The 27997-nt window shown below is 37.5% G+C and overlaps 2 protein-coding genes across 2 annotated transcripts; both read right to left on the bottom strand.

The window, feature by feature from the left end:
* Positions 1-40: 40 nt before the first annotated feature.
* On the bottom strand, positions 41-15956 carry RB195_008336 (uncharacterized protein; the record flags this gene model as incomplete). Its single annotated transcript, XM_064194775.1, has 25 exons — positions 41-122; positions 495-592; positions 658-762; positions 872-988; positions 1084-1152; positions 2228-2322; positions 2678-2801; positions 2938-3072; positions 3924-4072; positions 4135-4280; positions 5197-5261; positions 5758-5873; positions 6621-6753; positions 8213-8314; positions 8386-8524; positions 9019-9074; positions 10420-10491; positions 10574-10709; positions 11255-11359; positions 12157-12271; positions 12797-12875; positions 12942-13051; positions 13459-13591; positions 14208-14331; positions 15826-15956. The coding sequence occupies 25 exons, from the start codon at positions 15954-15956 to the stop codon at positions 41-43; spliced, it is 2736 nt and encodes a 911-aa protein (XP_064045920.1).
* A 1981-nt stretch (positions 15957-17937) lies between these two features.
* Positions 17938-25711, bottom strand: RB195_008335 (uncharacterized protein; the record flags this gene model as incomplete). The annotated part of the gene is made up of 29 exons (XM_064194774.1): positions 17938-18105; positions 18530-18637; positions 18721-18852; positions 18937-19047; positions 19109-19234; positions 19292-19474; positions 19670-19765; positions 19819-19911; positions 20067-20165; positions 20228-20344; positions 20414-20515; positions 20578-20685; positions 20786-20935; positions 21215-21343; positions 21401-21498; positions 21556-21638; positions 21764-21855; positions 22124-22210; positions 22297-22467; positions 22991-23167; positions 23240-23365; positions 23422-23564; positions 23674-23833; positions 23898-24017; positions 24103-24279; positions 24585-24784; positions 24844-25015; positions 25265-25368; positions 25591-25711. 29 exons carry the CDS (start codon positions 25709-25711, stop codon positions 17938-17940), a joined length of 3753 nt encoding a protein of 1250 aa, XP_064045919.1.
* Between the last annotated feature and the right edge of the window lie 2286 nt (positions 25712-27997).

The following is a 27997-nucleotide window of genomic DNA, read 5'->3' as shown; positions in this document are numbered from 1 at the left end:
TTTTCGTTTCCTTTTTCGCGAAGCTGACTTTTAGCCGATTTCACTGAGTTGATGCGGATGTTGCCCTCTTAGGGCGTCTTGTTTTTGATGAGGATTTCTTCTTCGGGGTTTTAGGTTCTGATCTGAAAAGAAACGGTAATCCAAGATAATTATACAACAGAAAACCGCATAGTCCATGACTAAAAAACAATCCATTCGTGCCTTGGTGGCTGTCTGCTCCCTACTGTTGACTATTCCGTGAAATAAAACGTCGATTAACATAGTTGTTTGCTCATTTTTTTTCCCGAACTATACCGAAAACTTCTCCTTTTCAGTTTGAGGTATATGAATTAATAAGGATCTCTGGAAAGCCCACTAACTTTCCATATCTGAGGTTAATAACGCTTGGTGCTTAGTCCACATACTGACCAGGGACTAAAACAGTAATCCCTACTCTTAACACTCGCGGCTGATTCCCAGAAGAAAAAATACCGTGAGCGTTTTTATAAACAAACCCCAGTTCAGCTGACTTATCGAGAACGATTTCTTCATCCGCTGGTTTAGGTGCCTTTGGGACCTTCTTCTTTCTCGTTGATCGTTTTCCTTCAGCGCTCTGAAACAAGCAGCCATCCTTGATGTCTGCTTACGAATCAGGAGATCAACCGAAACATGTCCTACCACTGCCGAAGAGCTTCTTCTGTTGTCACGTTGGGGTAGCTGTCTCGGTCTTTGCGTTCCCCACAATGTGATCCAGAGATTAGCGTTAAGAAGATAGTCTGCTAACTAAAAAAAAGTCATAGTTATCAAGTTAAGGTTATTAAGTTATATAAAGTTATTATATGTTCCAAACTTTATTTCAAGAACTTTCTGTCTTTTCTGCCCAGGTTCTCACCTCAGGTGACACTGATTTGTACTGAAAAGTCTGATCGTGCATGTATGAAGGATTATTGCCAGTGATAAGTGGTGTTTCTACTTCTTTCCCATCGAAAAATCGATACTTACAGGAACTCTGAATGAAGGCTATGTGATCTGTGTTTTCCGGAAGATAATGAGACTATGTTCCCGGACAAATTAATCACCAAAAATTAATAACCAAAGATTTACCTTGTCGATTCGGCGTGGGAGACCTCGGGCGGATTGTATCTTCACCATAAAACCATAGTTCCTGCCAATCTAAACGTCCACATTTTAGGAATTTCTACTTTGCACTCTTCCAGTACTGTAATCACGACATCCGAAATATCCATACAAGGTTTTGAGGGTTTCTGAATGGATTCCACTAGGGGTTTACGCGTATTAAGAGAGTTGAACTCTACATTTTCGTGGTTTCATCTCAAAATTTAATTCTTTCTTCCAAGAGGAGGCAGCCTGATCGCTAAGTCATTCAGAGGCATTAAAAAATTATCCTAGATATCCAGTAAGAATGAGAATTTGGAAAATTAATTAATTAAGAATGAGACTAATTATTCCTGAAGTTTCAATTTCCTGAACTATTATCAGTTCGCAGATGGTATTATAAGTGAAAAATTCCACATTAGTGGAAATTTCTAGCGTTGTGAACAGGTTTTCCATGGTTTCCACACCTTGATCATCGCGCTAGGACCACTCGGCTACGGGAATTTTGATCCCATAAGGATAGATAATCTTGTTGTGAAAGAACTTAAGAAAATTGTGGGAAAATAAGTAGAAAATAATGTGAAAAATTGTCATGAGAGTCTTTAATTCCATCGACGTGTGGCCAAACGCGAGCATGTCGCGCTCGCGCCGCGAAAGTACAGTAACCTGGTGATCTGTGGGACAGAAATCATGGAAGTGACTATAACATTCATCGGAATCTTTTCCCATACGTATTGATTATATTATTGTGAAGCAAAAAGTGGAAAAAATTTTCATAGTTAAGAAAATCAGCAACATTATTTTCCAATCTTTTCTTCTTTTTTTTTCTTTTCTAATTAATTTTCTTTTCAACTCCAACCACGAATAAAAAAATCTTAATTTGGGTAGCGTTCATAGTTTTTTTTGCCTGAATGGTGCGCGCTTTTCGCATTTTATTCCCGAAAAAAAAACGTCCACAGTGTTTTCAACCACTACCCTTTCTTTCTTCTCCCAGATTGTGGGACACTCATAGAGGGAAAAGAAGGTGAATGGGACCGTCATGATTCTCCCGCTTAAATCACTCGGACCGCTCTCGCAATTGATCTCCTTTTAATTTCCATGTGATGTTAATGTAATTAAGACCTTTGCTTACCAACTCCTTTGGATCATCCACATAATCTCCAATAAGTTCTTTTCCGGATGAATTGCATGGTGTCAAAAGCACGGACATTTCTCCAAGTTCTTCTCCTGAAAGGAGAAGGGGGAATTTTTGTTGTTTTTTTTTTCTCTTCGTTAAAGTTTTTATTTCTTTGCTTTATTATATTTGAAATCGTTTTTTTTTAAATCAGATATTATTATTATCAGGTTTTTTTCTTCGAAAACGTGTTTATTTATATGCTTTGGTAAAATTGTCAATGATAGAAATTTCAGGCAACCTGCAAGAAGAAAAAGAGAAATTTCCCGACCCAATTTTTAGGAAAAATTTCAGGCAAATTGCCAGAAAAAAAGAAGTTTCTCACTTCATTTTCAGGGTAAAAAAACACCCAAAATAACTAAAGATGGTTACTACTTGTCCCTTGATGTAATAAGACCTCCAGCATACCTGTGAAATCCATGATAGGATAGGTTTCCTCGGAATCCATAAGATACGCAAGTGGCTGTAGGAATACGATAGCCGATCCGAGCAAACTCTTCGAGTCCGGTGCTTCGTAGAATGGATCACGATCCTGTGAAAACATTTTTTTGCGTGGATAATTCAATAATCCATGGACAGTTCCTCAGCGTAGCCCCATAAGGCATCAAACCTTGTTTTTTTTCGGAAAAAATTGGAAACACTAATGAAACCAATCCACAATTCCTCACTTTTGACATGTTCCATTCTTCTCCATCCACTTTATTCTCGTACATTTCCTGCATACCGTAGTAACGATTCATAAATCGTGCTTTCTCCCACATGAATCGTGTATCTTCCGTTAGATTATGGACACTTACCCAAATCTGGAACAGAAATATTCGGTTGAAAGTAATTCCTGAGCAGAAAAGGTTTATTAAACGATAAATATTCGATTCCGATTTTTTTTTAAAGGTGTCCTGACTCAGAAACTGTGTTTCATTTCATTTCTTTTTGTGTTGCACAATTGGTGTATGTGAGTAAATAAATAAATAAATAAATAAATTAGGGCAATGGGTTCAGAGCGAATAAACCCATGAAACCATGTAGCTCAAGAAGCTCACCATGAAGGGATATAAAAATACAATTTACTCTTTAAAAGAAAAATTTACTACAATTTACCATTTTTTCCAATTTTTTGAACTAAAATAACATGATTTTTCCAAAAAAACATTGAAAGAGACTCCATGATAGTACTCTAGTTGAACCCTATAGGGTAAAAAGGCGGGTCACTTTTCCTTGGGGGCGAAAAACTTTGAGGAGATGGTTCGAGCAAGAATTTTCCAGTGATTTACGTGAGATTAGCAGAATAAACTCATTATTCGCTTGAAATTTATTTATTTTCCCTTGAAATATTTAATAATTAACCCAAATAGTAATAAATTGCATTAAATTAATAAAAAGTCGAATAAATAATAACAATGGGATTAAATAATAATTAAACTGAATAATTAAATGATAAAAGAAGCTTGTTAAGAGTTTTAGACGGATTTAAGACGGATTTTGAGTTAATTAATAAACACTTCAAAAGAAAATAAATAAATTTTAAGCATGCATATTTAATGCGGATTTTTAACCAATCTAATTAGTCCGCTTTCCATTTAGGACCGCCAGTGGTTACTGTATTTCTTCGCTGAGCTGGATCATTAGTGAGAGCAAACAGTGAAAGAATAATCACCTCAGTAAGTCCCTCCTGAAGACCTCTCATTTCCGGCGAGACGAGCACTAATTCGAATTTAACGTTACGCCTCAGCTCCACAGCCATAGCGTTCGCACGGTAGACCAACGGCATAGTTGAGATGAGCTCCTCTTCCAGGATAAGATCGGCTGAAAAAGTGGAAAGTTTGACGGGAAAACATCTTGCTCGGCCCACACCTAGAAATCCACACCTTTGCTTTTGCCACCTTCGCCGGGGATCCCAATTCCGGCACCTTTAGCGATTTCCTTTTGCGCCTCCTCGTACGTGATATCCTTACGAGCTCCTTTTTTGTTCGGATTATTGAAGACGTAGAGATGATTGCCGCCGAATAAAAGTCTTCAATGTTTACTGTTTGCTCATTGTTTAGTTTTTGTCATTTGCTTTTTCAGGTCAGGATCACATAATTTGAGGATAGAAGGGCGAAGAGAAAAGAACTCTCAAAAAAAAAGGCCCGACGCTAACTTGTTCCTAAGCGTAGAATATAGTAGGAACTAAGTATGAACAGAAATTGATCCCGAATTTTTGGGATTCTGGAAAACAGAAAGAGACGAGAGAAGGGAAAAATAATATCGACAGTCTCAATTTCGACTTTTTATGAATTTCGCCAGTGCTGAGTTGAATACAGTACTACAGCACTCTTAAAACGACATGAAGCTCGGTGCAGTTGCATACGCGATTGCGCTCGAAGTGGTGCGATGGGGATTGTGGAGTGGGACCCTTAGTAGCATCACTCGCTGCTCAGTCCACTTTGGTCCCACCACGACCCTGAATGCTACTGTCCACTGTGCCACTTCGAGCGCTGCGCCAAACGAGCTTCACCCCGTTCCGACCCCACTATAATTCTTAAAAATCGATCAAGACTGTTATCGGAGCCTTATTTCGGCCAACATTTCTGCGTCGTCGCCTTCTTGTTGTCGTTGTATCGTTAATTTTTCCTGTCGACAGCCATGCTAGACGAAATTGGGATCGATAACAACCTGGATCGTGTGCTTAGGAAGTAGTACAGCATCTAGTATTGACAGTAACCGTATATCTGGAATGAACTAGGAGGAAGATGAGAAACCGTTGAGCTGCGCCGCTGACCGCTTGCACCACCGCAAACTCACACGCTCAGCTGATGCAATTCATTGGGAATTGGTAAGGACGTAACGAACGTAAAAAACGTAAGAACGTATGCCAATAATATGTTAAGGTTTGCAGAGTCCAGCACAAATATCCTCAAAGCAGGGAAAAATTGTGATGATACGCAAACCTGTCATTTTGTGAAAGTTGCTTGGGTTTCGTCAATTTTTCTCCATTCACAAGCACTTCAGCGCCCTTAAGCAAGAAAGTGAAAGCAGGAAAAGAAAAGGAGAAGTTTTACGGGAAAAATTAGACGGCACTGCTGATTGAAGGTAGTGATGGTTTCTTAGCTACGGTCATCGGTCGTGTTGGATTGAAAATCACAAATTTTATATTTCCCATGCAAAATATCCAGAAAGTGCGTTTCTAAACTCACTAGAAGCTAATGTAGGCAGACTGTGAGGAATTTTTGACCATCGGCATTTTTAATCTTTTAAAACCTATTTTTTTTAACTATTAACTTATTTTTAACTATTACAACTAATTATTAACAAAGTCCGTCTTTTGAGATTTTTAAATTTTTCATAAGAACGCTAAATTTTTCGAGATAAATCGCTTTCCTCCACAGGGAATCCTTCCTTGGTCACCTTTTTTCTACTTTTTTTTCTATCTGGGACCTCCATCGTGGACATGTACGGGGAAGAACTTGATACAGAACATAGCCCTATAGAATCCATAAGAAAAAACTTACTTCACATGCTGTGATGATCAGTTTTTTATTCTTTGTATTCTCCACAACCGCATGTTGTGGAAGAATTGAAAGTCCGTTCAGTTGAACCATCGGTGCCGGATCGGCTGTTTTGTTTCCTGAACGTATGTCTCTCTTTTTAAGTTCTGGAAAGGTGGTCCGGCAGCATCCACAAATTCTTCCGCTCATTCAAATTCTTTGCCTTGAAATCTACATTTTTACCTCTGATAATGTCATTACTGGTTTCTCTGGAGCAATATGTACTTGTTTACAATAACTTTACTAATTTGTATTCAACTCTTTCAAGTCTCTTGTTTTCGTTTTTCTCAAGTTTTTCCTTTTGGTTTCACTTAATAATTAATAATTTGATATAGTAATATAATTTTAATACAATACAATACAATAATACAATTAATGTATTTGTATATGCATATTTGATTGTACTACCATTATTTAATGACATAATTTATTAACTGCTAGTTATTCAATTTTTATTTAAATGTACAACAAATTACTTAACTATATATTTAATTGCAATATTATTATATTTAACTGTACTTCGTAACAATTTTAGGAATTTAAATTTAAAGGAAAATTGATCTGAAGATTTAGGATATTCACAATTAGGCGGAAATTGACTCCCAGTGGATCTGATATTCCACAGTAGCGTTTGCTCGGAAAAAAACTGAAATGTTGTCGTTTTTTCGGAAAAAAAATACTCATGAAACAAATCCAATAAAAAATTTTCCAATGTGATCATTTATTTTCGTGGATCTGAGATAGCAGTCATAACGCAGCCAATTTCGAAACGATTTGACCTGCTTCTCTTAAAAATAAAGCAAAATCTCTTCCTGGGTCCTCCTTACCTATAGTAATTACGCCAGGTGGTAGAAAATGTACGATGACGTCGGTCAGCGCCGGATCCTCGTTCAGATTCCATAGATGTGGGATTTCTTGTCGTTGTTTCATTATCGCCATTCGTTCCGCTGATGTATTGTGCTAAATTTAAATCTTTGAAAAAAAAAGAACTTAACCCTTAGGGCTCAGAGATAAATAAATTCTTCTACAACGCCTTTTACAAAGCGGCTGAGAAAGAACAGTGGTGTTGGGTTTTCTTCAGGAAAAACAAGGAAATTTTCTACTGTATCACGTAAAACTACGGAAGACTGAAATGTAATATTTAGTAGATAGATTTTATCATACTCATCTCATGAGAACTCTGTTAAGGACATCTATTTGGACAAAGAGAAACGGTAGCGGTGGTCCTAATGTTCTAGCTTCCGGTTTCGTCTTCAATTTCAGTTTTTGTTAGCTTTTCGTTTTTTTTCAACTTGTTTTTTTTAGTTTTTATTTACATGAAAAAAGCTACAGAGATTTCTACGATAGGCAGTACTAGGGTACAGTTGGAGTACAGTAAAAAATTGTGGCTGAAGGTTCCATTGCTGAAAAGATTACAAGATCCATGGAAAATTGCAAGAAACAAGGCGAGAAATTGGCAATATAGGCAATTTCCGGATAAAACCGAGCCTGTAATATCATATGAAAGAACTCTTGGAAGCTAGAAAAAAGTGATAAGCAGGAGAATATCATTTATTTCCATTTTATTTTATTTTCTCGAATAAACTGTACAATGTTTCTTTCGGCTGCCAACGAATGCGTTCTTCTCAAGGATATTTTAGCGATTTTAAATCTCTTCACTTTAAAAGCAGCGGATCACGAGACTGGCGTTGTTTGGGTCTCTGTAGGCAAATATAGAGCTCGAAGTGAAGAGTGTGAGTATGAGGGTGTCGCACATTCCTCGTCCTTCTCCTTATCCTTCTCCTTATCCTTCTCCTTCTTCTCCCCCCTCCCCTCCCCCCTCATAGCATCATATACACACATTTATAATTTTAGTAAAAGTATCTCGAGATGAATATGGACGTTAAAGGCTCAATTCCTCTTAGCCGTCGTGAAAAACGTCGTGGGAACCGCCGTAGTTCCTACGAGATACATTAAAACGCGCCGCTTCTCGTCTACTCGCTTAGGTAGGTACCGTAAGCAACTTGTTCATTAGTTTTACTTGAGTAGACTACCGAGAAGATCTTATGATTTTCCACTGTTTCGCCTGTTTTTCGGGACGATCACGCGTACGGAGAATTAGGCGAATCCACGCCCAATACTGGTAATCTACACCCTAAACTCTATTTTTGCCTATGGCAAAGGCGAAACAAATCACCCGACGACATGGTACAAACAACGCGGTAACAAGAATGTGGAGACATCTTCATCGTTCCACTTTTGTCTCCTAGAATTCGGGAAAAAGCACTCCCATAAATCTATTTACCGTTGCATTTAAGGTAAAACGATGAAGAAAGGTTCAGAAAAAATCTCACTGGGAGGTCAACGTTAAGGAATTATCATGGATTATCTCAAGTGGTTGCGGGCACATGTTCTAGAATATTCTCCGTTCGTAACCTACTTTTGCCGCTTCCTCAGCCACTTTTTCTTGCCATGTCTTCTCAAGTTCGGCCATTTCCTTTTGATTTTGTTCGAGTTGACGTCGTAATGATTCGATCTCTTCCTGAAAACTCCGATAATTTTCCACTGTGCCCGCATCGAACACCCGATAGATCACTGAGCGATCAGCCTTACATTGTCATCGCTACCTCCACCGGCTTTCAGTTGTTTCTGAAGTCGTTCATTTTCCTCTCGTAGTTCTCTCATTATACGTTCTGTTTGATTCTCATTCACCACAGCGTTCGTCTTTATCGATTTAGCACGATCCGCAAACCTTGGATGAGAAAAAATAGCTTGGGAATGATTATGGTATCTTTTTCTGAATTCTTGATTTTTTCTTCTACTCACGGATTTTGAACCTGCTGTTCGCGCAGTCGATTAGAAAAATATTAATAAAAATTATTAATTGTTCTAGTCGATCGTTCTTATCCACATTTCGAGTTTCTTTAAAGAAAAAAGAATCCCACATCCGATTTTCTTTAAACGTCTTTTTTGAATTTAAAAAATTTCAATATGAATTGCGTAAGCGTAAATACTTATTGTATTTTTTTCATACACTGCATTTTTTTGGACCGTTTTGACTAATATAGAATTAATAGAATATTAATAGATAGATAAATATAAATAAATAAAGATAGATAGATGTTAATAGATAGATTAATAGATAAATAAATGGTCCTTTTCTACGCTACCCTTCGTCCAACGGCTAAACTGTGAACAGGATGAGTCAATGAGTTCCCAACGGGTTTACAATTAAATTCACCTCACCTCAACGTGGAGAGTGTCTCCTCATAGTTTATGTCAGCTGGTGAAATTGCAGCTATCTAAATTTGTGGATTTATGGTCATTGAATGAGTACCACGTTGTAGTAAACTTGTGTTTTTCAAGACAGAACCCATTTAAATTGTCATAGTAACGAAACTTTGAACGTCATTTTGCTAATCTCGAAATTTATGCGACTTCAAATGAGCAATAAGAAAAATTTTTGAAATGTCAAATGATCTGAGGTATTATTAATTCACTTAAATCTAATGTACACTCATTCGCACCGAATTCCCATTGCGAACAAAATTTTTGTTTTTTCAAAACAATATTTTTTGAACAACAACAAATTGTGGACCTACCTATAATCCACAAAAGAAACGGGATTTCCAACGAACTGAGTTGATAGAGGTTTTTTTTTTATTTTTAGGTTTATTCAAATTTTTTTAAACTTCATTTCACTATTTTCATATTTTATTCTATTTCACTTATATATATTTATACTTTTATATTTAGCATATTTTACTACTTTACTTTTATATTTTACTATTTTTATTCTACATTACCTTAATATCTTTTTAAAACTTAAATTATTCTCAACATTGGTCAGAAAGAAAAAAAGGAAAGAGAACAGAGTGAAGCAAAAACTGAAGTTACAGCTTTCTTGGGATGAAAATACTTTTTTTACACTTTCATGTGTTTTGTTTTCGTTTCCCCTAAAATTCCTGCATTATGAGGAAGAAGCTCCAAAAATGCTGTACTAGTTGATTTCTTCATAACTCGATGGCGTTCTCCAAAGATTTTGAAAATTTTAGCAAAAAAAAACCCAAATTTTTGGTTGATATTGGTAGCGCATGGCAGTATCGCATTGTCGTTATTATTATTATTCTTTATTATTATTATTATTATTATTATTATTATTATTATTACTATTATTATTATTATTATTATTATTATTATTATTATTATTATTATTATTATTATTATTATTATTATTATTATTATTATTATTATTATTATTATTATTATTATTCTTTATTATTATTATAATTATAATTATTATTATTATTATAATTATTATAATTATAATTATAATTATAATTATAATTATAATTATAATTATAATTATTATTATTATTATTATTACTATTATTATTATTATTATTGTCACTATTATTATTATTATTATTGTAATTATTATTATTGTTTATTAGCAATTTATCGACTGATTGACACTGATCTTGGGATTATCGACGGTCGATGATCTCGTCTTCGATTCTTCCCGCATTTGTCACCTTCGAATGTTTCGTTCCTCATTGTAGATCATACAGAGATTCATAAAAATTTCATTTTCTCGTGTACTAACTGATTTTCATGGGTCCTGTCTTGAATACCTGGCTCGCTTACCATAATAGTCTTACTGTTCCCACCGAGAGCGTTCTTCAGGAGGCATGTAAGGACTGAATCACGATAAGGGATCTGAGAGTAGTAGATCAATTCGAAAGCTGTATCAATCCCATAGAATGGATCATTTTTTCTGGAATTAGAATCAGCTCCTGACCTGAACCTTTTTTCCCTTGTTCCCTTGCTGTTCATGTAAAGCTTTGATCACTCGTCCAAGTGTCGATAACGATTGATTGATCACAATTCCTTCTTTCATACGATCCCCTTCTGTTCCCGCATCTCTTTGACGTTCACTAAAGATATCAGATTTAACTTCGAATCCGGAAAATCCTACCGTGGTCCCTAGATTTATACTGGAAATAGATTTGCGCGTTATGTGAACACATAATCACAAAAATACCACATTTTTGCACTGACTGACACAGGTGGCTTCTGGAAATTTCTGTTTTTTTTTTCTCCTTACCCTTTTTCTGTTGTCTAGTCCCCGTATTCCAATTTTTTTTTATTTTATAAATGATGTTTACAGCTAGTTTTATAGAAAAAATGTACTGGATCAGTTCTCTTTAAAATTCCCCTCTGTTTTTGCCAATTTCCCGGTGCAAATGGCTCAGCGGTGGATGTTTCACGCGAAATTTTGGCCGATTTTGTTCCACCACTTGAGTGGAAGCACCAACCACGGAGACATAACATGAATAAATTGTTAATTTATTATTCAAAAAATCATTCACATTTCTTATAATAGATGCCTTTTACGTGTTAGATCTCTTACTTCAGCTGTCTGTGGAATGAAATGTAAGTAATTTTTGTTCCATTCTGTTAATAAAATAATCATTCGTACCTTCCAGCCAAATCCACAAGATTGATTTCAGATTTTTTCGTTGTTGTTCCACCACTTGATTTCGGTGATTTCTGCACGAACAACAGCTTTACGATTGTATGCGCTCTAAAGAAAATTAATTTTGAATTTAAAAAAAATGATTTAAAAAATAATTTGGCAATTATTATAGCACAGGCGAAAATTATCGAGGTTGAAAATTTGACGAAACTAAGAAATTTTTGATGGTGTAACATTGTTTGATTCCCAGAGAATCCCTTGTATATCCGCTCGCCATCACTATTCCCTCAGCTGATCAGCTCAATATCGACAATACAACATAAATATAAATATAAATAAATAAGTAATAATACAAATAAATAAACAATATCGACTATAAGAGTATCACGAAATTGACCTAGAACGTGAACCTCGGGGAAAATGTAGAGTTTGTGTTGTAAAATACGGAAACGAGTGTGGCTCCGCTCTTTTCACACTAATCATTGTGTAAAAGGTTGTGGAACATTACGTTCTCTACGAAATCAGTCGCAACGCACTTGCGCTCTTGCGCAACGCGTCGCATCCACGTGCGAGCGGTCAAAGATCAATAGGGTTTCCTCACCAGCCTATTCAAGTAGAAACTAATTAATAGGCTGCTGAGGGGACCGAAGCGTGTACAGAGGGTGAGCGTTCTGACGTACCTCGTCGGAACTAAACCTGTTCCCACGCCGTTTTTTTTCATGGCGGCTAAGAGGAATTAAGTCTTTAACGTCCATATTCAACTCGAGATACTCTTATTAAAATTGTACATTTGTGCATATGATGCTATTCTTGTATAGTTTACAGATTAATCATAAATTCCTAAATAATTCTGCCGATAAAATACCAACATCATCAAAATCGTATAATATCGGGCACTGACGTACCTGCTGCTGGTAGCATTCATGTTCGTGGCGGCGATTGTTCGATTTTTTGTTCCTTCATCGATTTTCGCTTCGATTTCCTTATAGGAGTTCACCGGTGAACTGGACAGATTCTCAACTGGAAAATAAAGCCGTAACAAAAAATTTTTTCTCAGAACTCGAGAAAATCCTGGAAAAGGGAATGGATCAGTTCGTAGAACAGTATAGAGTAGAACAGCAGAATAGCAAAGAGTACTTTTCTAGGACTCGAGAGAATCCGAAGAATTCAGCAGAAAAAAATTAGGGGTGGGGGTTTTTGGGGGGGGTTTTTATAAAGGGAGGGGAAAATAGGGGGGGGGGGTGATTCCGTCCATTTCGCTCCTAATCCGTAAAAAAAGCCCACGATTTTCTACAGTTCGATTAGAGCGCCAGCCTTCACGCACCCATCTTCTTTTACGGCAATTAGGAAATGGACGCTCCCCTCCCTAATCACGATCCCGAAAACCACCACCCAGTTTCGTGGAGTGATGCCCTTAAAAGAAAACCACAGATTTCTTAGAAATTGTTTCTTTTCAATATTTTCAACATAATACAAGTTTAGCGCGAATTTTTCAATATTTGAATTTTTTTGGTTTGTGAGGTAAAAAGACAGAGATGAACTCACCATAGAATCCTGTCTTCGGATGTTCACGAATTTTCAATCCGCCTTTCGGTGGCTCTTTCGAAGACAGCAAGTCTCTTATCTCAAAAAAACTCTATGTGTCCAGATAATTGAGGTAATTAACGACTCTGTTGGGAAGGAAACTAACTTTTTCGCAGTAAATCTCGAACATAGAGATGAACACCTCATATTGGCCACCTTGATCCTTCTTTTCTTCGATATTTTTGAATAATTCTTCACATACTGTGGGTACGAGACCTTAAAATCATATTTCATTGATTTTTTTGAAATTTTAATTTCCCAGTATTTAAATACATCCAAAGAAACAGTCCCAGTTCCAAGCAAGCCTTTCATCTCTCCGGATTGGTAAGTGACTCGTCCGGGGAGAATAATCGGATTGCTACGTCATAGACTTCATATTTTATTATTTATAATTTTATAATTTTTATAATTTAAATTTTTATAATTTTTTTATAATTTAAATGTGTTTTTTTTACCAAGACTTTATCTTTTATTCATACACATACACTTTTGTCGGTTTTTTTTTTCAAACGAACAGTAATATCACTGGTTCGTGGATGACACCAATGAGAAAAGTTTATGCTCCGCCCACTTCCTGGACCAATTAGATTTGTTTAAAACCGTTTTAAAACCTGTCAACTAACCTTTATTATTTTTAAATCCAACTATCGAGTAACTTTTTCCGCTTCCTGTCTGTCCGTACGCGAATAAAGAGCAGTTATAGCCAGCCCATGCATTCTCCAACACTCCTTTCCCCAAATCGGCAAAGACGCGTTTCTAAATTTAGAAAAAAAAACATTAAAAATATCAAACTCATTAAAAATCATTTCAAAAAAAAACTGAGACACTTTTGTCTTTTTTTTTAGTTAGGATCCTTCTAGAAAGTTTGGAAAAAATTTGCTTATTTCATGGTTTAAAGGATCGTAGGGATCTTATTTATGCTTATTAAAATTCACTCATATCCATTACTATTATTATTATTATTATTATTATTATTATTATTTTTGTTTTTATTTTTATTTTTATTAAACTTGATTCTATTAAGCAACGTAAATGTTTTTATTAAGCTCAGTCGAATCGCAGCCACATTGCCGAAGTAACCCAATTAAAAAATAATCTTTAGTCGAAAAATCCATGAAAACCGATAGAAGTCATAGGATTAGGTTTTTTTTTCTCGTAAAACTGGTTTCCAAAATTATGACGAGTTTAATTTAAAAAACGAGGAAAAGTCTGCTTCCCCTGTCCCCAATCAGGGATTTCTCGCATGAAAATTTCCCTTTGAGGATTCGTCGTCCTCGACGCTCGTTCCACCTTTTGGACGAAAGTGGGGAATCAAAAAATACACTTACTCCATGTGATGCTTTTAGAATTTAAATCAAAATCAAGTGCTCACCTGATCCGCGTATCGATCATTCACTGGGGAAAAATAACCGTTAGATTCCTCCTGAAATCCGTCATGTGACCAATAGGAATGATCGAATGTGAACCATTTCTCATCGGATGGATTGTTTGGATCCCTGAAATTTCAATGAATGGTTCAATAATCCATGGATTTGTTCTTGATTTCGTGTTTTGTGTTCTCTAAGACTGTCTTTCACACTACGACTTTGAGAAAAGAACTTATTCTTAAGTTCTTTCAGTGAATAACAGTAACACTGAGTTGAGTAGCACCATATATTGGAACTGTACTAATTTTTCAACGCCTAGCAAATTTATTCTTCCACAGATTTTTTTCTTCGAAAAGAAAGCATAAAAAATAAAACTGGCTTGATTATTAAATATGAAGTTTTATTTATTTATTTATTTATTTTAGAACACCCATAGGTGTGTCATAAAACAGAAAACGGGAATAAAAAAAGAGTAGAGCACACTAGAATTTCGCCAAAGTTTTAGTTTTATACAGAGACGTTGACCCTTCATGGTAGAAATTGAGAGGTGCTCTATATTATTTCTGTTTTCATTTTAAAACACAAAAATTCCCCAAAAAAAACCTCTTTCTTCAAGTCTTTTTTTTTTGCCCTAAATTTTCCCAAAAGTTCAAAGTGTTCCTATACATATCGATAGCATAATTCTTTTCGTCTACTTCATAGTTCATCTTCTAATTTCATCGGAAAAAAAAAGTTTTTTTTTGGTGTTATATTTTTTAAAAATATTTTTCTATATTATTATACTATATAAAATATAATACATCCAAAAATTCATTTAATCCAAAAATACTTATAATATTACCGTATTATATTTTGGTATAAAAGCCATACAACTATTTACAGATAAATCTTTCGGATAATACAGTAACACTAGTCGCTGGTCGTTGTACTCACTGACTGGTACACTGAGTAGCGACGAAGGGTGGGCGCTACTAGTGGTCACACATTCGTAAGAACACTATCGCTCTGAAGCCGTCAAAATCCCGAAACGTTAGGCTATTGAAGGTTTTGTTCGAAAACCTCGTAGGCAAAATAATGGAATTACAAAAAATTACGGAGATTACGTTTAAAATATAAATTTACAGTGGATTCAAGTATTTCTATTTACTTCGCTTCCCACCGGGGAATTCCAGGTGTCGTGGGCTTTCATTTTTATACTATTATTATTTCATTTACTATTTTTCTAGATGGAACTAAAAGGCATCACCCCACGAATCTGAGGTGGCGCAGGTTAGGGGGGTGGGTTATGCCTATACGAAGTCGTAGATTACGGAGAGAGGGGAGATTCCGTCCATTTCTTCCTAATTGCCGTAAAAAAGGCCCCGGAAGATACGGCTTCGAGCGTTCCGACGCGCTATTTTTCACGAATTCGATTGGAGCGCGCCAGCCGTGTGCACGCACCGCATCTTCCGGACCGTTTTTTTACGGGAATTAGGAAGAAATGGACGGAATCACCCCCCTCTCCATAATCTACGATCCCGTATACGAATACTCCACCTGAAATTCGTATCACCTCAGATTCGTGGGATGATGCCCTTAATGGAGGTTCTCTCGTCCATAGATGGACAGACGATCACCACCTACCGTATACATGTTCGTTGTCCATCGGGCATCTCAATGACGAGTTGAGCTTTACGGCTTTTCTCTCGATCATTGAATGGTCGTACACGTACGGCGACGACCACATTATCGCCACCGCCTTTTCCCGTACCCATTTTCTTCCTATTTCATTTCTTTTACAGTGGAAATTAAGAATTGGTTCCTGAGAAGGTAAGAGGAACAGAGGAAAAAAATTAAGTACAAAAAAAAATTTATTTTTACGAAGTATTCTAAAACCTTTTTTTTTTCTTAAGAAAACTACTGCGCGATGGAAAATTTTGGAAAACTCATATTCAGCCTTATTACAGTAATCTGTTGTAAATTTTCCGTCTATAAACAAGGACGTACTTTTTTTTTCAAATGCATGCAAAGAAACAAAAGGAGCAGTATTTCTACTTATTCTATAAAACAACAGTTTTTCTTTTAATTTGTAGGGTTTAGTGAGACATGGATAATTTCCCAGGATCTAAGCGAATAGAACTAGATAAGATGTCCATTCTCATTAGGTGAAAACTTTCTAGATTTTTTTTTTTTGCATGACGAGGTACTTTTTTTTCTACTATGAGGTACTGAAGAAGCCTCAACCTTGAAATTTCAAGGCCTAAAAATTGTCATATTTGGTGATTATCGATCAAGTTATAGGTTTTCTTAGACTCAACCTCACTTTAGCTATACTAACTACTCTCTAGGAGGTTTGATTTCTAACAGATTGCCGAATCACAACCTTTACTACATCCTAAGTGTTTTTCAATGGAATACGTTAAAAAGTAATTGGAAGGGAGTCAGTGCATCTGTCTAACGGTGGTTCTGTTGACACAATCCCTGAGGGCATAAATCGCAGACGTCGGGAGTGAATTTTCCCTTTCTAACCTATTACTTTCTGATTTCTTCTTCTATTTTTCACTCCATGTGAGGGTAGATGCGAAACGAAGATTTATAAAACCCCCACTCCTTTACTCTTAAAATTCTATTCTATAATTTAAAAAAAAATCTTTCATTAATAGTTAAAGAATCGTTCTCAGAATGAGCATTCTGGACCTTATCGCCGACTAAAATGCTCCTATTTTCACTCTCTGCTTCCAAAAGTGAACTCAACTTTTAACCTTAGAAAAAAAAAACTAAACTGGGACAAGAAAGACCTACGAAACAGGAAATAAAAGTTCAAATAAGGAAAACTATTTCTCTATGAGTATGAAACCAACCAGTTCCCGAAGAGAACACTAAAAGAATCAATGAACGGTTGCTACGAGAAAGCAATTCGTGAATTTTCGAAGAGTCCCATTGAAATGGAGTCTGTTACTAGGAAGCGCCGCGGTGGAACGATTATTAATGAGTCCTACTAGCACTTCTAGAATGTTCCATACATTCTTCCAACTGCTTACAACAACAACAACAACAACAACAACAAACTCTTACTATCCTAAATTTTACTTCTCAAATCATTCATCTTACAGTTGCATTGTTGTAATAAGAATATAAATGCTCATCAAAACATGGATATAACAAATATATGATGCCATAGGTGAGCTTATAGCGAGAAGTTCGGATGGAAAGATTCCACAATCTGAGCAAAATGTATGATAAAAAAAAGGAACAAATGATGACTAAACACACTCTCCAGAATGTAACAAATAACAAACAAAAAAGAACTAGATCTAAACTCTTCTCAAACTACAACACTAACAGACTGGTAAACTAATCTAATTTCATCTATAAAGTCATCTATAATCAATCCTATTAAATTTGGTGAACATCTGTAACTACTGCATATCCATCCTATATCTCACGAGAACAACAAAATAAGTGGAACGAGCAACAATTATCTGAAGAAAAAAAAAACAAACAACACATTAAACTGATTGTCTAATTACTACGTCACTAATAGCTACACTTTTTTGACCAGCTTCGAAAATCGCCGTGCATTGCAGCATTCCCTCAAAGCTAATATTATTATAGATAATAAAGCGAGAGGAAAGAATGGCAGCTGGCTTTGAAAATGAGAAACAGAAAGGATTAAAGATGGCACAGAATTGAATGCAAAACAAGAACATGTGGAAGGTAAACTAGTGCAATAAAAGTTAAGTGCTTCACGGTAATTTAGTCTAGGGCTTCATCGGTCATCCCTAAAGACTCGGTAGTTTGCTTAATCTCCGATGTTTTCTCCGATGTTTCGATAGGCGATGGCACGTTAGCAACTGAGATGATGATTATTCCGTTGAGAATGTTCAGCACATCAAGAATTGACGAAAGTGACGGTTGTGGCAGCTGAAATAAGATGTGCTGAGGTGGGCGGTAATGATCTGGCGAAACCTCAACCTCTACGTCGCCGTTAAACCAATTTGCAACGAAAATACATTGCCTTCAGTGAGAATTTTTGAACGCTGTTACAGGCAAAGCATTGGTTGGAAAGCAGTTGCACCACCGAGATCTATCTCTACTATTTGTATTAATTAATTTAATTGTAACACCATGACACCTCCATTAATCGTTACATAAAAACGAAAGAATGCGAGTCTAGAAAATTTGAAGCCTCAGTACATTATTGAGTTATTTCACTGGTGTCTGTAAGCAATGAAAAGTGCTGACAGACATAAATTACAGTCAAAAATAGGTACTAAAACACCAAAAACCCGTCTTTATATCTACATTACAAATCCTCAAAGGAACTCTCCTATAATAAAATACAAACCTGTGTTGGTAGTAATGGACCAACGTTGTTGCCCTTTGTAGCATCCATAACCTTTCTTTGGAATGCAACCGCTTGCATAGTTAACTGGCTTAGATATTCGCTTGATTCCTCAAATAATTTCATATTTTATTCACTATGAAAATAAAAAAAGCAAATATGGCGGAAATGAATTCCATTCAAAACAAACCCACTTTTGTTTTGTCATGTTCTGGTCCGAAAAGACCGTTGTAGATCGAGTATGTCTCTTTTTCAGCAGCTAATGCTGCTCGGAAATCTCCGCGTGAAGCATGAGCACGAGCAGCAATGTGTTGCACCAATGCAGACTAAAATCAAAACATTTAAATTTGGATGGGAAAAGAAAACTGAGCGCCATCCTTTGAAAAGTAGAAGCCAACACAACAACCTACCTTGAGACGCTTAGGCTCACCATGAGCCGACATGGCCGCCTCAGCTGACTGCAAGAAGCGAAGAGCTGCATCAAATTCGTGCACGGCAAATAGAATAACACCGATATTCCCCTGAGAAAGTGATTATGAAGTGGAATACAGATGGAAACTGCTGCAAACACTTCAAACTAACATCAATTTGAGCCATCAATGGATGGTTTTCTCCATGTGCAATAAGTAACAAGTACCGAGCACGATACAGAAGTCTTAGCGCAGCGGGAATATAGAGGTTTGAGAATGCAAAGTGGGCGAGGTTAATCTGAGAACAATTCATAAGAAGATATCATTATCGCTAATGAATTTAAAGTTAACCTACATATTCAATGATGGTATACGCGTGGTCAATACCGTTGCATCGTTCGCTCATCAATGCGGCGCGGTGCTGTTGAGCAACAGCTTCAGCTGGATCTCCCAGTATATATGAAAGGCGAGAGAGAAGCCGAAGAGCTTGAGCGAGCTCACTATGCATAGCTCCGTAGACAGAAGTCATCAGATTCACCTAAATTATGCATTCATATAACACTTGGTAGAAAAGCGACAAAAAAAAAATTGAAACAAAAGGAAAACGGCAACGATGTAACGTAGACGATAGGAAAACATCAAATAAATATTGAGAAAACGTTAGGAAGAAAAAATTCTCAAAGCAGAAGTGAGTAAGCTACTAGAATACAGCTACGATGTTGAAGAAACTTACCGATTCGGCGATGCATTCGTAAGCTTCACGTAGATGACCGACCTGCATAGCCTGTTGACCACGAGCAAACAACTTCTTTGCATCATTAGCACAAGGCTGGAAATAAGAGCTAAAGTCAACTGCCGTGAGAAATAATAGAACTCAGTTACCTGTCTATGTTTTGTCACTGGTATCAAGTTCTGGATATCCTCTTCCGTAAATGGTTGCCGCATTCTAGTTGAATTTGTGTCCAACTGGTAATCCTGGAGAGGAAGAATGAAAAAAATGTTGTGAAAGCAGTGACAACTAGCAATATATTCTACTACAACTACAAATAGACACAAGAACATCGCTGTGCGAAAAGATCAGTTTAGAAAATTGGAACAACATGATATAACAAATAAGCGATAAAACGAACCCTACTAAGCAGTTGAATTCCAAGCGTGTTACACAGACGACGTAGAAGAGAAACTTTCTGCACACCATACTGCTCCACAACGGAGTCAATACAGTCAGCCTTGAAACACGTACCGTAAACTTGTTGAGAAGAGCTTACATTAAAAAAAAAACGAAGCATACCTTGAGATCAAAAGCGTAATAGTTTTTGGACTCCTGACAAAGCGCAATCCAGAACTCTTTTGTGTTGACGGATACCCATTCACCGCTCGCAGATGCCTTCTTTGATTTCCTGCTGCTCTAAACAAAAAGAGTGTATCTTTGTAGACCGACCGACTGCAGTAGCAGTTCAAAAAAGATAGTGCTCACTCGTTTCGTGTTTCTATCGTCATTCGATCCTGATGAATGATCAAAAGCTAAGTTCCCGAAAACTGCATTAAGAAGATGAGAGATAGCACAACCAAGTTGTTCCTGAGGGAATAAAATCGATTTATAATTACTCTTACAGATTACCAAAGAAGATGAAATGAAACCTGTGGTAAAGTATTCATGTACTGTCTGAGAACGTGCTTAGCGCAACGTGCAATAAGTTCGGTGACAGTCAATGATACCATATAAGATGATGGACCAGTTTCCAAAACCTGTAAATTTCATAACTAACTAAGCTGGTCATCTCACAATATTATATAATTATTTTCCAGTGATTTAAAAACAGAAAAAAGAGCTGGAGAAAAGGATTACCGATCGCACAATATCACCGAGATAGCGGACGTTGATGCCGCGCGCATGCATCAAATCGCAGAGGCTCTCGCCATCAATAGGTGTGACCGATGCGTCCACACAATTGGAGATGAACTCAGGCAATTGAGAAATCACTAAGAACTCTGCTGCCTAAATAAGACATCATTTATGACAAAAATTCCAATTTTCACTCAACATATTTGTGGTTATTTTGCCCGCATTCTGTTCATTTAAGCAACACTTCGAGCAACTGTGAAATAATAACTATTGTAAGACGATTATACTAATCAATGACAAATAAATATAAATAAATGATTCTTGAGAGCAACCATTAGCACCCAGAGCAAAAAGGTTCTTTTTTTCTAACTCAACCTTTAAAAAGTAAAGAGTTTTGTTAATAATGGTAATACCTATAGGTTTCGTTCTCACCTCAATAACAAGTCTCTTTTGTTTCTCGAGATCTTCGCCAGGTGCATGTTTCACAGTAGTAGAGAAACAATCTGGATTGAAACGAATATCGAAAGTGTCTGGACGCAAGGAATGCACAGCTTCAGCAGCCTAAAAACACCACCCACATATTTTTTCCAGGATTCAACATATTTTCTATCTATTTACCTTAGACAACGCTTCCTTAGTAATGTCACAATTAGTAAGTGGATCACGACCTTCGCTAACTTCAACTAGAGCTCGTGTGATTTCATTCTCGATATCTACTGAAAATAGATATATACACTCAACACTTCTTTTAAAAGACTAAAACGATAACTGACAAGAATCTTGGCCTTCTTTGCTGTTGTTCAGTTGTTGTCGAACATTACCAGCTGCTATTTTGATGAACTGCATGCAACGGCCTCTGTAACTTTATTGATAACCGAAAGGAAATCAAAGAAAGAAGGAAGGATAGAACGACACAAAGTCATCGCAAAGAATGAAAGCAAGTTGTGGGAAATAATGTTGAGAATCCTGTAATCAACTAACTCATGGAATATATCAATCAGCTCCTGACGCAGGGTGGCAAGTTTGTGAGGGAATGGACGTGGAAATCCGAGTTCCTTAGCTTTCTCAGAAACCTAAAAAAAACTACTGTAACCATTTTTTTTTTCAAAAACAGATAATTCTAAGGATTCTGATGTAGATTCAGAGTGACTATCAATTTTTTACGTATTAGCAAAAGAAAAACAAGAGAGAAATTAATGAATACGCAAAATTTAGGCAGATGGGTCGTTTCGCTTCTATCTGGACTACATCATCGATATTCTTGAAAAGACTGCTTAGTAGAAAATAATATCAATGAGGGACTATTAGAGCAAAGAAAAGAGCATGAAACGTAGAACTTACTTCTGCATCCTGTAGGTAATGAACATCAGGAGGCATCGTTCGCAGGAGATCAAGTACGTAATGTCGACCATCATTCCCAATAATACCCTTTAATGGAACAATTAGTTGAATGAGAGAAACACGAGCGAAGATATAGAGATAGCGTATAATTAACGTATCAACTGGTCACTCACCTTCGTCTCGTAGCTGGTAAACAGCTTAGCGGTGTTTCCTTTTTCGTCGATAACAACTTCATGTGGCAACAACTTCAGTTCTTTTGCTGAGCATTCTAGTAGTTCGTGGTATTTCTCTGACGAAACCACAGTTTTGCCAAAATCCACAGACCCATATACTACTGATTGCTCCTGGAAACTCACATTATGAAGAATTTCTCCAGATCCTACTAGCCTAATTGCATTAGTACCGGATGTTCGGAGCAATAAAACAGATTAACTTTAAGAAAAAATGAAAAATGTATAGGGCGGAGTACAAAATGAAAACGCCAAGGAAACTTGATTTATAGCTGAGGAAGACGAATAAGAACGGATATTTCCAAGTTAGGCCATGAATTATCCTAGAATAGGTGAGATATCAAGAACCAGATTCACATAGTCAATTTATGTTCGATGTTACCGTAAAGGGACGCCTTTTCAACTTTCAATTGATTACAATAAATAATAATAAAAAGTTATCAAAAGATGTGCATTAAAGATGGCTAGGAAAGGAGGAAGTTGTATTATCTTGAGGTTGGGAAAATCGAAGTCGTTTTCGTACAATTTGATGCTCATATTTGAAAAAAGTCAAAAAAATTAGCCCCAATGTTGGTTCAACGAAGTGGCGCCCAGCATTTTGAGTAATATAAATTCTTGGAATCATTGAATAACAAACCTGTTCCTTATCCAAAATGCCGGGAATGATACTCTGGGCTGTCACTCGATACCCTCGGTAGTCAATTATTGCCATTCCTAGCGTACATAATTTACAGTTGTCAAGTGCTGCGTATGCTTTCACTCCTTGCAAGTCGGCAGATGTGGCCGCAAAAGCAGCAGCGTCACCACCAAGTTCCTAAAGAATAATTTTTCCCTTAGTTTTGAAATCACCGCAAACAAAATGAGGTCACACAGTAGAAAAACTCACTTTATAGTGATCCTTCACATCAAATCCGAGACTGAAGAATATGTTATTCCAAATGAACATGTGCGTTCTCGGTTCATCGGCTGGATTAATTGCCATAACATTTCCGTCAACAACAGCCATTGCACCCTATAAATCACGAATCGTAAGAATCCCCATAGGTGCAAAACATATCGAATTCTCACCTTGATAGCAGCACCAATAAAGTCTCCGTGGATTTTGAAAACGCTTCTGTCCCTGGTTAATCGCTCAGGAAGCGATGAGCGAGGCATTTCATGTGTAGTTTGCAACTCTTCGTTCCAGTCGCGAATCTGGCCCGGCAAGTGATCTCAATTCAAAACATAACAATTAAAGAATAAGTTTTCTGCATAGGAGTTGTCAGCAGGAACCAAGTGCAATATTCATGTTCTTAATAACACCGATTACACAAAAAACACCTTCAAATCCGACGCGGTGAGGTTGAGATGCATCATCAGCACGGATTGAATCTTCTATGACCTCTTGTGCAGGAGACAACCACGAATATACTGGGTACGGTGTTGGAAGTCTGTCGAGCATGAGACGTTCATTGCGTTTCTTTATAATTGTAGGGTATGCCTATAGTAATATTGTTGTTCAGCAGAAAAATACAGCACTGAAGATATCTTACGATGATTCCTACCTTCTTAAATCCTGGACTAACAACATTCAGAAGGTCTACCAAGCTATGGCAGATTGACTTGTTCTGATTACTGGGAGCTGGATTAAACTGGTCATCATTTGAGGAGTTGACAAAAAATCCCTGCAACGGTTACAGTTAAAACAATTTGATACGTCATACGTTAAAACGTCAAATTGAAGGTAGAGTCTATGAGATCATCGTCTACCTTCGTGCAACATGTAATATGGAGACGACGTTTCTCAACTGTATCCACAAACAAATAGAGGACATCTCCTTTCACTTTTCTGCTTCCTGGTGGTGGATTGAAAGGAGAGATACCAAGGTTTCGCACCGCCGGCTTTCCCTTTGGCACATGTGTCAACATTGGAGCGAGAGAGCGCTCCTAAACAATGACTCTCGGTAGAATACACTATGGAGGAGCAACAAGCTTCCAACAAAATAAGGAAAAACCAATTGAGTTATATCGAATGTGATTAAACACCAAGAAAATTAGTCGCTAAACCTCCAAAAGAATTGTTTAGATGATGCATGTGATAATACTGCAACTGTAGCATCTTTCTTTGCATACCTTATCTCGAGCGAACATCAAAATAAGCACAGTTACAGTAGATGTTAAAGACACCATTCTGAGAACTATGAAAGAAATACATTGGGAATGAAGCCAGGATTGATAAGAATTGAGCGCACCTTTGTTCCAGGAAGAACGTAGTCGGGTGGAAGACCGTCAAAAGGCTTCTCTTTATCTCCCCTTTCCTGAAGATTAACTGAAGGAAGGAAGGACAACGACGTTAAGTCGACCGCTGAAGCTGCATCGGCCTGATCATTGAATCGTAATAGGTCACGTACATGACGAATATGAATACGCGCCTCTCTCATAGTGTAAGGTTCTGCAAAAGAGAATTTTGTTAGCTATCAGTTTAACTGAAGAAGATGTCATCTTTCTAACCTTCCACAACTTGAAGGACGCTTCCGTCAACAAGATTGGGTACAGCTCGTATTTCTGTGAAATTATCCAGAGTAACGCCGTTCAGCTGGAGACTGAAGCACGTTTTATGGCACGTAGCTTCACGCTCCAGCAGCACTTGGTGAAGTTCTTGCACCATTTCTGCGCTGTTAATCTGGAAAAATACAACATTCTTATACTAAACGCTTAGAAGGAAAGAATACACCCAGCTATAAATGATCGAACAATCTCTGATGACGAAGGTTCAACAGAAATTACTGGGAGAAATGAAACTAGTACACTACCAAAAATTAGTTGTTTCACTGAATCAATAAACTGGTATCTTTAGAGTCATCTTGAAGAATTAAATCGTTAGATGTGTAAGAGAAGAAGGAAACACTTTAGAATATATTTAATGACGAACCTGCAGATCAAACGAATCACCAACGGTTGGCTGGATGGTCAAAGTGAAGACAGTTTCTTGTGGTGGTACTTTGGCAGCCGCTGCATCGGACTCCAGAATTTCGCCTAAAAATTTCATCCAGCATTGCCGCCTTTTTCATTAATTCCTATAGTAGGGACATAGTTGAAGGACTCAACATAAAATAAAAATTAGGTAAGCAGACTGCGTCGAATTATGGTTGCCAATAAAAACAAAAAAAAAACGAGTGGTTCAGTTGGGGTTTTGGCCTTAACCTTGGTTACTGTATAATGTACTGTTACTGTACTGTTCACAAAGCAGATACCCACCATTTGTGTGAACACAATCGGGTGACCCACTGACAGAGGCATTTCCCGAGTCGGGCAGTTGCGGCTCGATCGAATCTTTCGTTGTCGCCACAACTGCTGAGTCGACCTCAGCTGATGTCATACCTTAAGCAGTAATTAAATTTTAAAAAATTGCTTTAGACGCGATTCAGGGAAGCATAAGTCAGGAGACACAAGAAAAGCAAAACAGAATCTTTGAAAGATATCAGTCATGTACAAAATCGATTGGAAACTACAAAAGAGATCGATTGGCAACTACAAACGAGAGAAAAGAGAGCGAGTTAACGAGTGTTAGAGGTCGGTGAATAAAGCCAGTTATAAAACCGGCTTCATATATTAATAGAGTGAAGTTAGAAATCACTCGTTGTCGACCCATTCTCTACATTTATCTCTTTACAAAGTAGAAAAATTAGAAAAAAGTTGATAAGATAAGAAAAATGGATAGCTGATGAAACCAGACATAGATCGACTTGGTAAGATCAGACGAGAAGCGCCGCATATAGCCAAGGATAAGATCAGATATTATTGAAAAGTGGCCTGGAATGTTTTGAAAAATCCTTATCAGGGAACCATATTCGAAGAAAAGTGAAATAACGAAGCAGAACAAGGTTGACGACAAAACCAAGCAAAATAAACAGAACGACGGTTTGATAACGAGTAATTTCGAGCTCCACTCTACCAAAATGTGAAATCGATCGTATGGGACGTAAAAAAGGATCATGGTTCAATTTGCAGTAAGCTGTACAGAATATAATAATAGAGTCCGGGGTCAACCGATTGATATGATCGGATCGAGCAAAAAAGTCGAAGGTCTAGAAAAAGAGGAGGAGAAACGTTCTGGGAAGAATCAGTAACTTGAATCACATAATCGTGGCCTCATCACTGAGGAAAAAATAGAAAGATCCCGTGGATGAGGAGAGATGCTCGCATCACGAGTAGCGCTAGCCGCAAATGTTTGCGTCAATCAACGAAGACGTGAATGAGCAGCGCCACCGTACCCCCCCCCCCCCTTTCCCCCCTTTGCAGAAATATTGTGGTGCGATGGAATGTGGTTTTACTGAGTCAGTGATTGTCATTCTCATTCTGGAATAATTTTCGGATCAGATTAGATTATCGCACAATTTACTCTTCGTTGGAATTCGTCTTAGATGTTTTTTTTCTTATTTCCAACATATTGCTAGGAAAATCCTTCATCTTTAGAACTTTTTATCAAGGAACTGAACTCAGTGAGTAAAAAAAGATGACAAAACAACATGAAAGAAACTTTGCATAATCTTAGAGCATGGAAAAAAGAGCAAGTTGTGTTTCTCCTTGACAGCAGCAAAAAAAAAAAAACAAGTGATGTAACAACGCATACGTATGACACATGATCCTCACGTCATCCTCCATCAACGATTACTTTCGGCTCTTTTTTTTTGCTAAGTACGGCGGATGAGCTATTACAAACTCATTGGTTCTCTGCTGCTGGGATCAGTCCTTTTTTTTCTGCACGAACCTGTGATGAGAAACCTCGGAAAGGGTCCCGAAATCACAACATTTCATTCGGTTTCTGTGCCTGGGAAACGCTTCTGCGCTGTCTCGATTGAACAGTCATCACGGTAGTCCAGAGAAACATAAGTGCGGCCTCTATACATTACTTATTCGTTAGTGGTCATTCTATGCGGAGTGGATTTTTTCATGCAGCGTTATGCTAATTACCTTGATATGCTCTGCTTCAAATTCGTCCGTAAAAGTGGTCTTAATTCCCTCCCAGTGGTATTTAGCCGTTCAAGGATAGTATAGTTGGGTCAAAACGACATGAAGCACGGACCGTTGCGTAAGCGGCTGCGCTCGAAGCGGAGCGGTGGAGCGTAGCGGTTGGGATCGTGTAAGGATCCTCGCTGCCGCCAACCACCTCTGCAGTTCGCCATGGTCCCACCTCGATTCCAACCGCTGTCTTCACCGCACCGCTGTCGAGCGCGGCCGCCTGCGCAAATGTCCGTGCTTCATGTCGTTTTCACCCGACTATAAAGTTAGTGGGCCCTCCCGATTCATGTCACCCTCCCATCAGTTTGCCCAGAGCCCACGACGGGCTCGTCCATCTTAGGTTAAAGGCATCACCCCACGAATCTGGGCTGGTATGGATTTCCGATGGCGAAAGACTATACGCGGTCGTAGATTGCAGAAACGGGTAGGATAAGGCTCATTTCTTCCTAATTGCCGCAAAAAAACGGTCCGGAACATGCGGCACGTGCACAAGGATGGCGCGCTCCAACAGCACTTTGAGCGTTTCGGGACGCTATTTTCTACGACGAGTTCTATTGGAGCACGCCATCCTTGCGCATGTGCTGCATGTTCTGGACCGTTTTTTTTTGCGGTAATTAGGAAGAAATGAGCCTTATCCTACCCG

Source organism: Necator americanus, chromosome III, assembly GCF_031761385.1.
Source record: "Necator americanus strain Aroian chromosome III, whole genome shotgun sequence".
Classification (NCBI taxonomy): domain Eukaryota; kingdom Metazoa; phylum Nematoda; class Chromadorea; order Rhabditida; family Ancylostomatidae; genus Necator; species Necator americanus.
Note: the sequence above shows the minus strand (reverse complement) of the source record. Positions and strands in the feature narration are given on the sequence as shown.